The sequence below is a fragment of the Sapajus apella genome, unplaced genomic scaffold (assembly GCF_009761245.1).
Source record: "Sapajus apella isolate SASKATOON/1434 unplaced genomic scaffold, GSC_monkey_1.0 scaffold79, whole genome shotgun sequence".
Taxonomy (NCBI): Eukaryota; Metazoa; Chordata; class Mammalia; order Primates; family Cebidae; genus Sapajus; species Sapajus apella.
The window spans coordinates 2272911-2285943 of NW_022437019.1; the positions used below are offsets into that span (position 1 = coordinate 2272911).

Here is a 13033-nt window from a genome sequence, read left to right on the forward strand (position 1 = left end):
ATCTTGGGTAATGATAACCCCATCCTTCCAGCTGTCATCCTTGACTCCTATCTTTTTTCCACCCCCTACATCTAATCCATGAGTAAATAGTTTTCTTTTCTTTTTCTTTTTTTTTTTTTTTTCTTTTTTGAGATGGAGTCTTGCTCTGTCACCCAGGCTGGAGTGCAGTGGCGTGATCTTGGCTCACTGCAACCTCCACCTCCCAGGGTCAAGTGATTTTGGTAACTCTTGCCTCCTGAGTAGCTGTGATTACAGGAGCATGCCACTATGCCTGGCTCATTTTTAATTATTAGTAGTGGAGACGGGGTTTCTCCATGTTACCCAGGCTGGTCTTGAACTCCTAACCTCAAGTGATCTGCCCACCTTGGCCTCCCAAAGCGCTGGGATTACAGGTGTGAGCCACTGTGCCTGGCCTAATAGTTTACTTTTTTTTTTTTTTAATGTAAAATTCATATAAAATTCACCATTCGAAAGTGCACAATTCAGCGGTTTCCAATACATTCACAAAGTTATGCAGCCATCATTGCTAACTTCAGAACATTTTCATCACCCCCTAAAACCCTTTATACCCATTAGTAGTCACCCTGCATTACCTCTCCCAGAAACTGCTTTCTGTCTGCATGGATTTACCGGCTCTGGACATTTGATATGAATGCAATCATACAATACGTGGCCTTTTGTGTCTGGCTTCTTTCACTTAGCATGACGTTTTTAAGGTTCACCCATGTTGGAACATGCAGTATGTTTTGTTTATCCATTCACCAGTGGATGAATATTTGGGTTGTTTCCACTTCTTTTAAGAATAATGCTGCTATAAACATTCCTGCACAAATTTTTGTTTGAAAGCCTGTTTTCTGTTTTCTTGTGTGTGTGCCTAGGTGTGGAATTGTCAGGTCATGCAGCTAAATGCTTTACTTTTACTTTCACAACAGATCCAGAGTATGCGTCTGCTCTCACCACTTCCACTGCCTCTTCCTGGGTTCAGCACCTCCCCCGGATGTCTAACTGGCCTCCATGGTTCCGCTCTGCACCCCACATGCCTCACGGACAGCAGCCTGAGTGAGCCTTTAAATTGGAAGCTGCCCATGACATTTCTCAGAGGTTCAGAGTGCCCCACTTCTTTCAGTGAAAAAGCCAAAGTCCTTCTAATGACCTAGAAATGCCCTCTCCATGACTTCTCTGACCCCATCTCCCATGCTCTCCCTCACTCTTGCCTCCGTCCTGTTCTTTGAACATGCCAGGCGCACACTCATCTCACCACCTTTATGCTGGCAGGCCCTCTGCCCAGCGGGCTCTCCCCTAAAAGTATCCTCTGCTTCTCTCACTCTCTCCTCTTCCAGTCTTGCTCAGACTCTGCCTGCCTGGTAAGTCCAACCCCAGCTGCCACCCTCCATCCCCACCCCTTGCCATCCCTAGTCCCCTTTCCTTGCTCATGTCCCCCACAAAACAATAGCCACTTTCTTTTAACACGCTGTGTCATTTCCACATTTATTGTATTTATTGTCTCCCTCACTCAGAAGGCAAGCTCCACCAGGACGGGAAGTTTAAAAACCTGTATTCTTCATTGATGTCTCCCCAGGCCCTACAACAATGCTTGGCACAAATAAGTGCTCCATTAGTGTTTGTAGAATGAATGAGTGAGCACTGGACATATGTGACAAAAGCTACCGTGACTAGTAGTAGTGTGACAGTGGATCTATCTGTCTCTGCCTGAGAGCATACTTCTGAAGGGCTCAGGCATAACTACCTCCTGCGCCGAGACTGTTGTGAGACATTTAATGTTGACCTTGCTGCTAAACATATAGATATATAAGAATCCTCTAAGGAGGAGGAATCTGGGAGCTTTGATCTATCTATCTTCCTTGGGTACAGACTAGTTGTTGAAAGACTTGGCATCTACACACATAACAATAGCCCATTTAAAAGTCATTTAAGAATACAGGTTTGAGGCTGGGTCCAGTGATTCACATCTGTAATCCCAGCACTTTGGGAGACGGAGGTGGGTGGATCACCTGAAGTCAGGAGTTCGAGACCAGCCTGGCCAACATGGCGAAACCCTCTCTCTTCTAAAAATACAAAAATCAGCTAGGCATGGTGCGAGCATCTAATTTCAGCTACTCGAGAGGCTGAGGCAGGAGAATCGCTTGAACCCGGGAGGTGGAGGTTGCAGTGAGCTGAGACCGCACCACCGCACTCCAGCCTAGGTGAAAGAGCGAGACTCCGTCTCAAAAAAAGAAAAAAAAATAGAAATTGCTTTAAAAAGTGTGTTAATATCAGCCAGGCACAGTGGCTCATGCTTGTAATCTCAGCACTTTGGGAGGCTGAGGTGGGTGGATCACTTGAGGTTGAGAGTTCAAGACCAGCCTGACCAACATGGAGAAACCCCATCTCTACTAAAAATACAAAATTAGCTGGGTGTGGTGGTGCATTCCTGTAATCCCAGCTACTAAGGAGGCTGAGGCAGGAGAATTGCTTGAACCCTGGAGGCAGAGCTTGCTGATCTCAGTGGTGAGCTGAGATTGAGCCATTGCACTCCAGCCTGGGCAGTAAGAGTAAAACTCCAACTCAAAAAAAATATGTTAATATCAAGCAGAGAGAAGCCTGTCTTTAATCTGGCAACAGTCATATATTTACAGAGCACCTACTATGTGCCAGGTAGTTGCTGGGTGGAGAGCACTGGTTTCTCAACTTCGAATATTCATGGCCACCTGTCGCCATATGTATATATATATGCCATATCTAGGTATCATTTGCATTATTATTAATTTACTGATTTTAAAAAACCTCACCTTTTCCATTTAGGTAAATCCATTAAAAAAATAAATTTTATGTCACTACCATGGATGGGAAAGCAGGCTTACTTGGTGTAAACAGAAAATAACTGTAAAATTAAAACAAAGGAAACAAGTCATGCAATTAAATTAGAGCCCTCAATTTTGCTACCTGCTACTGAGGGAGACTTAGACCTGCTCTCTCTGTTGAAAAGGGAGATTAGAAGTGTTAATGAGACTGGCGCAGTGGCTCACGCCTGTAATCCCAGCACTTGGGAGGCCGAGGTGAGTGGATCCCCTTAGGTCAGGAGTTTGAGACAAGCCTGATCAATATTGTGAAGCCTCGTCTCTATTAAAAATACAAAAAAATTAGCCGGGCATGGTGGCAGGCGCCTGTAGTCCCAAAAACTCGGGACACTGAGACAGGAGAATTGCTTGAACCCGGGAGGTGGAGGTTGCAGTGAGCCGAGACCATGCCACTGCACTCCAGCCTGGGCAACAGAGCGAGACTCCGTCTCAAAAAAAAAAAAAAAAAGTGTTAATGAGGTGTTAAATACATACAAGCAGCAAGTGGGACTTTCTCCTTGGCTGAACTGGAAGAATTAAGAGAGCGTTGAAAAGGGACTATCTCTCCCTATCTGTGTTTTGATGTTATTTAATACCTCATCTGTATGCCACATCAAATCATCCCCTTTCACCAGAGACATAAGATATTCAAGGAATTCCAAGAAAAGCAAGAGAAGTCCTTGTCCTTCTTTCTGTCTCTCTCTCTCTTTCTCTCTTTCTGTCTCTCTCTCTCTTTCCTTTCTTCTTCTTCTTCTCCTTCTTCTTCTTCCTCTTTCTCTTCCTTCTTCCTTCTTCCTCTTCCTCCTCCTCCTCCTCCTCCTCCTTCTTCTTCTTCTTTCTTCTTCTTCTATTTTTTTGACAGCATCTCACTCTGCCTCACAGGCTGGAGTGCAGTGTTGCGATCTCACTGCAACCTCCATCTCCCGGGTTCAAGTGCTGGGATTACAGGCACAGGCCACCACACCCGGCTGAAAAGTCCTTGTCTTTAAAAGAGTCTCTCCAACAGAATCTTTTTCCTCCAGGGGTCTCTGTCTCCCTAGCTCAGGACCCCTCAGTGAGGAGGTGAAAGTGATGTTAACAGCCCTCTTGCCTTTGTGACCAGGAATTTCAATGGCTATTCCCATGAACAGCAATGGCTTATGTCCTAGTTCTTTTTTTTTTTTTTTTTTTTTTTTTTTTGAGATGGAGTTTCACTCTTGTTACCCAGGCTGGAGTGCAATGGCGCGATCTCGGCTCACCGCAACCTCCGCCTCCTGGGTTCAGGCAATTCTTCTGCCTCAGCCTCCCGAGTAGCTGGGATTACAGGCACACGCCACCATGCCCAGCTAATTTTTTGTATTTTTAGTAGAGACGGGGTTTCACCATGTTAACCAGGATGTTCTCGATCTCTTGACCTTGTGATCCACCCGCCTTGGCCTCCCAAAGTGCTGGGATTACAGGCGTGAGCCACTGCGCCCGGCTTATGTCCTAGTTTTTAAAGTTCTTCCTCTTCCTCCTACTTCCTCTTCCTTTTCTTTCTCTTCTTCCTCTTCCTCCCTTTCTTCTTCTTCCTCTCCCTCCCCTTTCCCTCCTTCTTCTTTAAAGTTTCTAACATGGCTGATTTCTGAGTCTCAATCCCTTTGGAAATGTTTATTCAAGTGACTCCTCCATGCTGTGGAAGGCACTTCTGGAACAACACAACACCCTCCTCCTTTAGAAGTAATTGGTGTTAGCTGGGAACAGCCTCCCTAAATAGTCTGTCCAGAGGGAATTGCTTGGGCAGGAGCTGGCACTGTGGCACCGCCTAGTAGCTCATGACTCTCCTCTTCTCACGTTCTTCACAGCGGGTGATCATCCACCACCAAAGCACGTTCTCCCTCTGTACATGCTGTCAGCGTGGCATCTTCAGGTGTTAAGTGTGAATATGAGAAGAGGGTAATGTGAGACGGAGGTTGCATCTTCCTTCTCACTTAGATAAATTGAACTCCACAAAACCTGACTTTAAGCTAAAGTGTGCTGGGGTTCCTAAGCCAAAGAGCCACCAGGGAGAAAGGGATGGGGGGTAATACGCATCATTATGGACCACATCCAGGAGGGTTACTGAAGTCAAATTTTACCTGGGGCTCCCAGTTTGCCAAAGCAATGCCATTCAGAGCAGGGTTGGAGTCTATTTCAAGGTGGATCTGGAGACTGTTCTCCACATACCCCAGAAAATAGTGCAAAGGTAGTGTCCTCACTCTTCACTCCCCAAGTCCACAGCTGCTTATAAATAACGAGTGCATTTATTAGCCTTTGCTCTGTGTTAGGCACTTTACATGCCATGATGGATTTAGTTTTCAAAACCCCATAAGGTGAGTGCTGTTATTATCACTATTTTGCCAGTGAAGAAACTGTGACTCTGAAGGGTTAAGATGTTTGTCCAGGTCACACAGCAAGTGATTGGCAAGGTCAGAAGTGGTGCCTTTTTTTTTTTTGAGACCAAGTTTTCCTCTTGTTGCCCAGGCTGGAGTGCAGTGGTGTGATCTCGGCTCACTGCAACCTCGGCCTCCACCTCCGCCTCTCAGGTTCAAGCGATTCTCCTGCCTCACCCTCCTGAGTAGCTGGGATTATAGGTGCCTGCCACCACGCCCAGGTAATTTTTTGTATTTTCAGTAGAGACAGGGTTTCACCATGTTGGCCAGGCTGGTCTCGAACTCCTGACCTCAGGTGATCCACCCGCCTCACCCTTCCACAGTTCTGGGATTATAGGTGTGAGCCACTGTGCCAAGAAGTAGTGTCTTGAGATGGACTCAGGTTGTAACGTCAGAGAGAAGTGGGCTCAGAATAAGGCAGAGCTGAGGGGAGGGTGTGGACCTCAGTGTGTCCAAGACAGAAGAGTTTCCTGGGATGCTAAAATTGGAAAGTCCAGGGTATTACAGGTTGTTGGGAGGTAGTCTCCCAGTCTTTTTTTCTTTTCGTTTTTGAGACAGGGTCTCACTCTGTTGCCCTGGCTGGAGTACCATGACATGAGCACGGCTCACTGCAACCTCAATCTCATGGGCTCAAGCAACTCTTCTGCCTCAGCCTCCTGAGTAGCTGGGACCACAGGTGTGCATTGCCATGCCTGGCTAATTTTTAAAATGTTGATAGAGATAGGATCTCTCTATATGGCCCAGGCTGGTCTCAAACTCTTAGACTCAAGTGATATTCTTGCCTTGGCCTCCCAAAGTGCTGGGATTACAGGCGTGAGCCACCGTGCCTGGCCTTATTCTCGTATCTTTTCATCACAGATATTCAATCATCAATATATTACCTTAAAAAGTAACTGTTCAAAAGGGTGCTGCTTTGGAGCCTGTGAGTGAGAAGGAACCACTTCTTGCCCACTCCTGGAGGCTAAGTTGTGTTCCTGCCCAGATGTCTTTGACCTCCTACCATTCAGTACTCTGGGTTGCTTTTCTTTGTCCTCGCATTCTTGGGCAGGACAGACCTTTCTCTGCCTTCAGAAGCTGCCACTTGCATTCAGAGAGTTCTATTTCCAAACAACCACCGTTCTTTTACTGCTTCTGGGTACTGGAGAGAAAAGGTTCTGTTCTTTGTGTTCCTCCCGACTACATCTTAATTATTTTTTCTGCTTAAATTGTGAGCAGCGAGTTCAGCCACTCTGCCAGTCTCCTAAGTGGCAAATTAAGACTAATTTAGATAGAGTTTACAGATGAGCCAACATGTGAACAGCGGAGAATGATTTGGTGTTCTCTGCTCCCAGGTCACTGCAGGGGTGTGGGCTGTGCTTGGTCTGGCTCCTTCTCTCCCTCGGCTCCCACTGAAGACTTCCACCCTGTGCATGCCACTTCTCTGACACCACCCTTTATTTTAGACTCTCTAATGGTTTCTGGATTCAATTTTGTTGGACTTAGTTCAACTTGATTTGATTCCCATTTATCGAGTCTCCATGAAGCACCGGAATGAGAAAAACAGTCTTGCTATTCAGAAAACCCTGCTAATTATTTTTTGCCTTTTCTGGAGAGCCAGGTAAGCAGCTGAGGGGGTCAGTGAGGCTGATTGTGCCCTGTGAAATGATTTTGTTTGGGTCTTGGCAGCAGGACATGTGTGCTCAGCCCACTCTGCGGGTTTCTCTTTACTGCCTCTCTGGCTGATTCATTCCTAAGGCGTCTGATACCAACCAGGCTTCCAGGAGGGACATTCTTTGTGGGGCAGGATTCTCTCCTATGGCTAAGATATACCTGGTCAGCCTTCCCATTCACACTGTTTCCTGTCTCTGGAACACTCCTCCTGCAATTCATAAATGTCTGGTCAACACTACCTGCTCAGAAACGCTGTCCGTGATCGCCTCCATAAAGGAGACACTTTCCATCACTCTCCATGCCCTTACCCTATTTTATTCATCTTTTTTCTTTTTCTGAGATGGAGTCTTGCTTTTGTTTGCCCAGGATGGAGTGCAAAGGTGCGATCTCAGCTCACTGCAATCTTCGCTTCCTAGATTCAAGCAATTCTCCTGCCTCAGCCTCCTGAATAGAGTAGCTGGGATTACAGGCATGAACCATCACACCCAGCTAATTTTTTGTATTTTTAGAGATGAGGTTTCTCCATGTTGGCCAGGCTGGTATCAAACTCCCAACCTTAGGTGATCCGCCTGCCTTGGCCTCCCAAAGTGGTGGGATTACAGGTTCACGTGAGCTACCATGCCTGGCCTATTTTATTCATCTTTATATCACTTATCATTACCTAATATTAATACTATATGTGTATGTTTTCCTGGGACTTATTTTAATTTGAAGCTGTAGTGATTTCGGGGTCAAAAGTCAAGCTGAGCATGGGGTAGGTGGGGAAGCCCTGGCAGGGCCTCTAATGAGGCAGGAGGGTTTACAGATGTTAGCCTACGTAGCTTGGCCATGGCTCCTGGACTCCAGAGGTCCCAGCTGCTTCTGGTGTTTGGGGATTCTGGTTCGACTTCAAAAGTTTCAGAGCTTATCAGTGAAGCATGGCATGGCCACATTTGATCTTTAGGGTTGTTCATTTCTGCAGCATGGGGTGTAGACGGCAGCACTGTGCTACAGGTAGCTCCTGCTTCTCTGTTCCTGCCTTGGGGATGGACAAGCGGCCCCAGTCACCTGAGTGTTGATGGCTCCTTGGCCCATGGCCAAGAGCTGTGAGTTTTCTGGAACTTGTGGGGCCTGGCCTTCGGTCCTCATTATGGTTTCCTTATACAAAGCATAAGCAGGTGAGATGACCCTAGACTGCTTGCTGAAAGTTAGCCCTTTGGGGCCCTGGTCTCTTTGGATCTCTCTCTCTCTCCCCATCTCTCTACCTACTTTCCATCGATCGATCCATCCATCCATCCATCCATCTATCCGTCCATCCATCCATCCATCCTCCCATCCTCTCTCCCATCTGTCTACCCATCCACCCATCCATCCATCTATTCACCTACCCATCCATCAATTTATCCATCCTCCCACCCACCCATCCATCCACCCATCCATCCACCCATCCATCCATCCATCCTCCCACCCACCCATCCATCCACCCATCCATCCATCCATCCATCCATCCACCCATCCATCCATCCATCCATCCATCCATCCATCCATCCATCCATTTATCCATCCATCCACCCAGCCATTCAGCCATCCTGATTTCCTTGCTTATTTCTCTGAGTACAGGGACTTTATCTTGTTTCCCATTGTGTCACTACTGTAGTATGTAGTATATGTTAGATACTGTACAAGTATTTGTTGAATGGGTGAATGGATGGATGGAGAGAGACTCTCATTTCACCAATTTTTCTCTTCTTTTTGTGAGATGGGGTCTCACTCTGTACCCAGGCTGCAGTGCAGTGGCATGATCAGAGCTCACTCTAGCCTCCAACTCCTGGGCTCAGGAGATTCTCCCTGCTTAGCCCCCTAGGTAGTTTGGACTGCAGGCATGCGCCACCATGTGCAGCTAATTCATCTCACCAGTTTCTCACCTATCACAGAGAAGTAGCTCATCTGCCTTTCTTGGCCCCTCCTTTCATGCCATTCTCCAAACTTCTTACCTTCCTTCAGCCTTGTGCTCATTTCTGCCAGCCAAGCTCCCATGAACTCTTCAGGCCCATTTTGACATGGGTCCTTTTTTATTATGCCCATCTTGAAAATCTGAATTAATCTGCACGTACACACACACAACCCTTGAGAGAAGGGTATTTGTCTTGTTCACCATTGAATCCCCAGAATCTAGCACAGTGCCACTTTATAAATGTGCTTTGGTAAATAACTGAACAGACATCTATTTGGTAGCAAAGACTGAATTCTGCTTGGCATTATCGATGGTTATTTGTTTATGTCTCTCACGAGAGAGCCTCTGGAGGTCAGGAACTGGGTTATAATCATCTTGGTACTTATGCTCACTCATCGGTTCACTAGTAATGGTGATGTTAATAACACGAGCAGATACCATTTCATGAACATCCGCTCTTTACTTGCCAGGCACTAGACTTTACCTACACGAGTTCATTTACTTCTTTTTTTTTTTTTTTTTTGAGACAAAGTTTTGCTCTTGGCTCTTGTTGCCCAGGCTGGCATGCAGTGCCGCAATCTCAGTTCACTGCAACCTCTGCCTCTCAGGTTCAAGCGATTCTCCTGCCTCACCCTCCTAAGTAACTGGGATTATAGGTATTTGCCACCACGCCCAGCTAACTTTTTGTATTTTTAGTAGAGATGGGGTTTCATCATATTGGCCAGGCTAGTCTCAAACTCCTGACCTCAGGTGATCCACCCGATTCGGCCTCTTAAAGTGCTGGGATTAGAGGGGTTAACCACTGTGCCCAGCCTTTTTAAAACATTTTTTTTTTTTTTTTTGAGACAGGGTCTTGCTCTGCCACCCAGGCTGGATGGAGTGCAGTGGCAGATCTCAGCAAACTGCAACCTCCACTTCCCAAATTCAAGTGATTCTCCTGGCTCAGCCTCCTGAGTAGCTGGAGCTACAGGCATGCACCACCACATCTGGCTAATTTTTGTATTCTTAGCAGAGATGGGGTTTCACCATCTTGGCCAGGCTGGTCTTGAACTCCTGACCTCAAGGGATCTGTCTGCCTCAGCCTCCCAAAGTGCTGAGTTAATTTACTTGTCATGATCACTCTGTGGGATGGTTTTATCAGTTTCTTTTACAGGGAAGGAAACTATAGTTCAGAGAGATTGGACAACTAGCCCAAGGTCTTTTGGCTGATAAATAGAAGAGGGAGAATTTGAGCTAGGTATTTCTGACACCAGAGCCCTATTCTCTCTCTGCTTCTTACTGCTTTCTTTTGTTGGGGTAGGAAGGGCTCTTATAAAGTTATTTCAACTGCCTGGACTTGAAAGTGGTTGGGACATCTTTAAATAGCCCTCATGACTGCTCTGTACTGCCGTCTCTATTTTTCTAAACTCACTACTGCTGCCAACTGCACTGCCTGGGCTGTGCGGCCCACAGGCTTCTCCTACCATCAGATGGGAGACCTTCCTCCCAAGTTCCCTCCAGCAACAACCGCCCTGCAGGGAGCCACCACCCACCCTTGGTGGCAGAATCCTCACCTGTCACGTAGTTCTTCAAATCCAGCTCACTGCTGAGAGGATTGTTGCTCTTGAACATATACAGGTTAAAGGGGGCCGGCTCCTTGCCCACATTTTTCCACATGGTATAGTCTGGAGAGGTCCATCGTCCTGCCAGCACATCATAATCACGCTGCGTGAAGTGGACCAGCTTGGTCAGGGGGTCATAGAGTCCCCCGTGGAAGCCAATGACCATCTGGAAGTCGGGGTTGGAGTCATAATAAATCTCCCCATAGGCCGTGTACTGCAGCTGTTTGATCATGAGGCCATTGATGCTGAACACAGCCAGGGGAGTCCCTGTGTTATCAGAGGCAACGTAGTACTCCTCCCCACTGCTGCTCTCCATGGCAAAGAGGTGGCCTTGGAGGTCATAGTACAGCGAGGTAATCTCCGAGTTGGAGTGATTGTAGACGTGGGTGATGCGTGTCGGGTTGTGGAGGTCAGAGTAGAAATACTGCAGGTGGTGGCCCAGGTTGGTCTTGTAGGAAGCCCGCCGTCCAACGCCGTCATAGCGGTACTGGACACTCCACCCGCTGGCCTTGTTGTAGGCTCTTGTTAGGAGCCCCTTGGAATTGTATTCGAAGATGTCAGACCCTCTCTGGCACAGATAGCCATCATCGTCAATTTTGTACTGTACATCCCCGAGTCTGGTTATCCGATCCCGGAGGTCATAGCGCAAGGGCATGAGGCGCACACTGTTCCCTGGGTTCAGTAAGTGGAGGTTCCCATTAAGGTCATAGCTGTAGCGCCAGGTTGGGCGGTCATTGACGGCCACGCTTTGGAGCTGCCCGTCTCCGTCGTAGTCATAGGTGTACTTTGTGGTGTTGGCGTAGGGCCCCAGTTTTAGCTCCCTCTTGATCACCCTGCCCATGCTGTCGTATTGCACCGTCATCCAGTACATGAGGGACCGGAACATCTCATACTGCACCTCCTTGATCCGCCCGTGGGTGTCGAAGTGTTTGCTGAGGGTCATCACAGCAGTGGTGATGATCTGGTTGATGTCATAATAGATGACTCCAAACTTACCAAAGTGTTCCACCTTGCCAGAAATCTCATCATAGCGATAGAGGTCCACGGGGAGGGGAGTCTCACTTATGACGGGCTTGATGCTTGCAATTCGGAAGCTGTTGTCATGATAGGTGTAGTCAAACCTGGCGTTGACCATGCCTTCCTCGGAGAACCTGTAGATCTGCTTGTCCACCAGGGGGCCAATCTTCCGGTACCTGATGGTGCAGGAGAAGCCCCCGCTTTGGAGGTTGACCATCTTCAAGACACCCGTGGTCTCGTCATACCCAAAGGTGACGGCGGTACTGTCGTAGACAATCTCTGATAACTTGGAGAGTTTCCCATACTTGTAGAACACCTGGCGTCCGGTGCCCAAAAAGGAGGTCTTCAGGATGCGGCCGTCATCACTGTAGTCGAAGATGACCGAAGCATTGCTTTCAGGCGGATTGTAAATGTTGCGGATGTAGCCAATGGAGGTGTGTGTGGACATGCTGTGCCGGGCCACACTGGGCATGGTGACAGCAAGGAGGCGGTTGGAGGAGTCGTACTCAAATATATACTGACGTTGGCTCTGAAGCAGGAGGACCATGGACTGCAGAAAGGAAAGGGGAACAGAACATATCACTTGGCTTTTGAGGACCAAGCATTCAAACAGACAGAATTTTGTCCATTTCCCCAAACGTCAACTCAAAAGTCGTGAAGGATGGGAAGCCTAGACCAAATTAAATAGATTTATTTCACTGGATATGCCAATTCTGATGGACCATGGTGGTTGCCTAGACCATTGCTTCCCAAATTAAATGTGCATGCAACATATTCAGGATCTTGTAAAAAGGCAGAGTCTAATTTGGTAGATCTGGGGTGGGGCCTGAGAATCTGCATTTTGTAACAAGCTCTCTGCAAATGCCGATGTTTCTTGGACCATCCTTTAAGTATTGAAGGCTTGGACAGCTGAAGTGAGAGGCATGAGGTGTATCCCCAATAATAAGGAACCCCAAGATGGCTTAGAAATGACTGCCACTCGGCCCAGCAGGGGAGATGTGTGACACACACACCCTGATTAAATCTAAAAAAAGGGAAAATACATCCTGCATTTTTGTTTTTTTCTAGACAAGAGTCTCACTCCATCACCCATGCTGGAGTACAGTGGTGCAACCTTGGCGAACTGTAACCTACTCCATCTCCCAGGTTCAAGCTGTCTCAGCCTCCCAAGTAGCTGGAATTATAGGCATGCACCACCATGGCCAGCTAATTTTTGTATTTTTTTTTTTTTTTTTTGAGATGGAGTCTCACTCCGTTGCCTAGGCTGGACGGCAGTGCGCAATCTTGGCTCACTGCAACCTCTGCCTCCTGGTTTCAAGGGATTTTCCTGCCTCAGCCTCCTGGGTAGCTGGGATTACATGCGTGCACCACCATGCCTGGCTTTTTTTTTTTTTTTTTTGTATTTTTAGTAGAGACAGTGTTTCACCATGTTGGTCAGACTGGTCTCGAGTTCCTGACCTTGTGATCTGCCTGCCTCCACCTCCAAAAGTTCTGGGATTACAGGTGTGAGCCACTGTGCCCAGCCAATTTTTGTATTTTTAGTAGAGATGGGGTTTCACCATGTTGGCCAGGCTGGTCTCAAACTTCTGACCTCAAGTGATCAGC

At 47.3% G+C, this 13033-nt stretch overlaps 1 protein-coding gene across 11 annotated transcripts in view; it reads right to left on the reverse strand.

Moving 5' to 3' along the window:
- Positions 1–13033, reverse strand: part of TENM2 (teneurin transmembrane protein 2) — a 1283391-nt gene that overhangs the window by 7732 nt on the left and 1262626 nt on the right. For all 11 annotated transcript variants that reach the window (XM_032252759.1, XM_032252757.1, XM_032252755.1 and 8 more), the window contains one exon: positions 10364–11978. In XM_032252759.1, the coding sequence (XP_032108650.1) occupies positions 10364–11978 (1615 nt within the window). The remainder of the gene's footprint in view (positions 1–10363; positions 11979–13033) is intronic.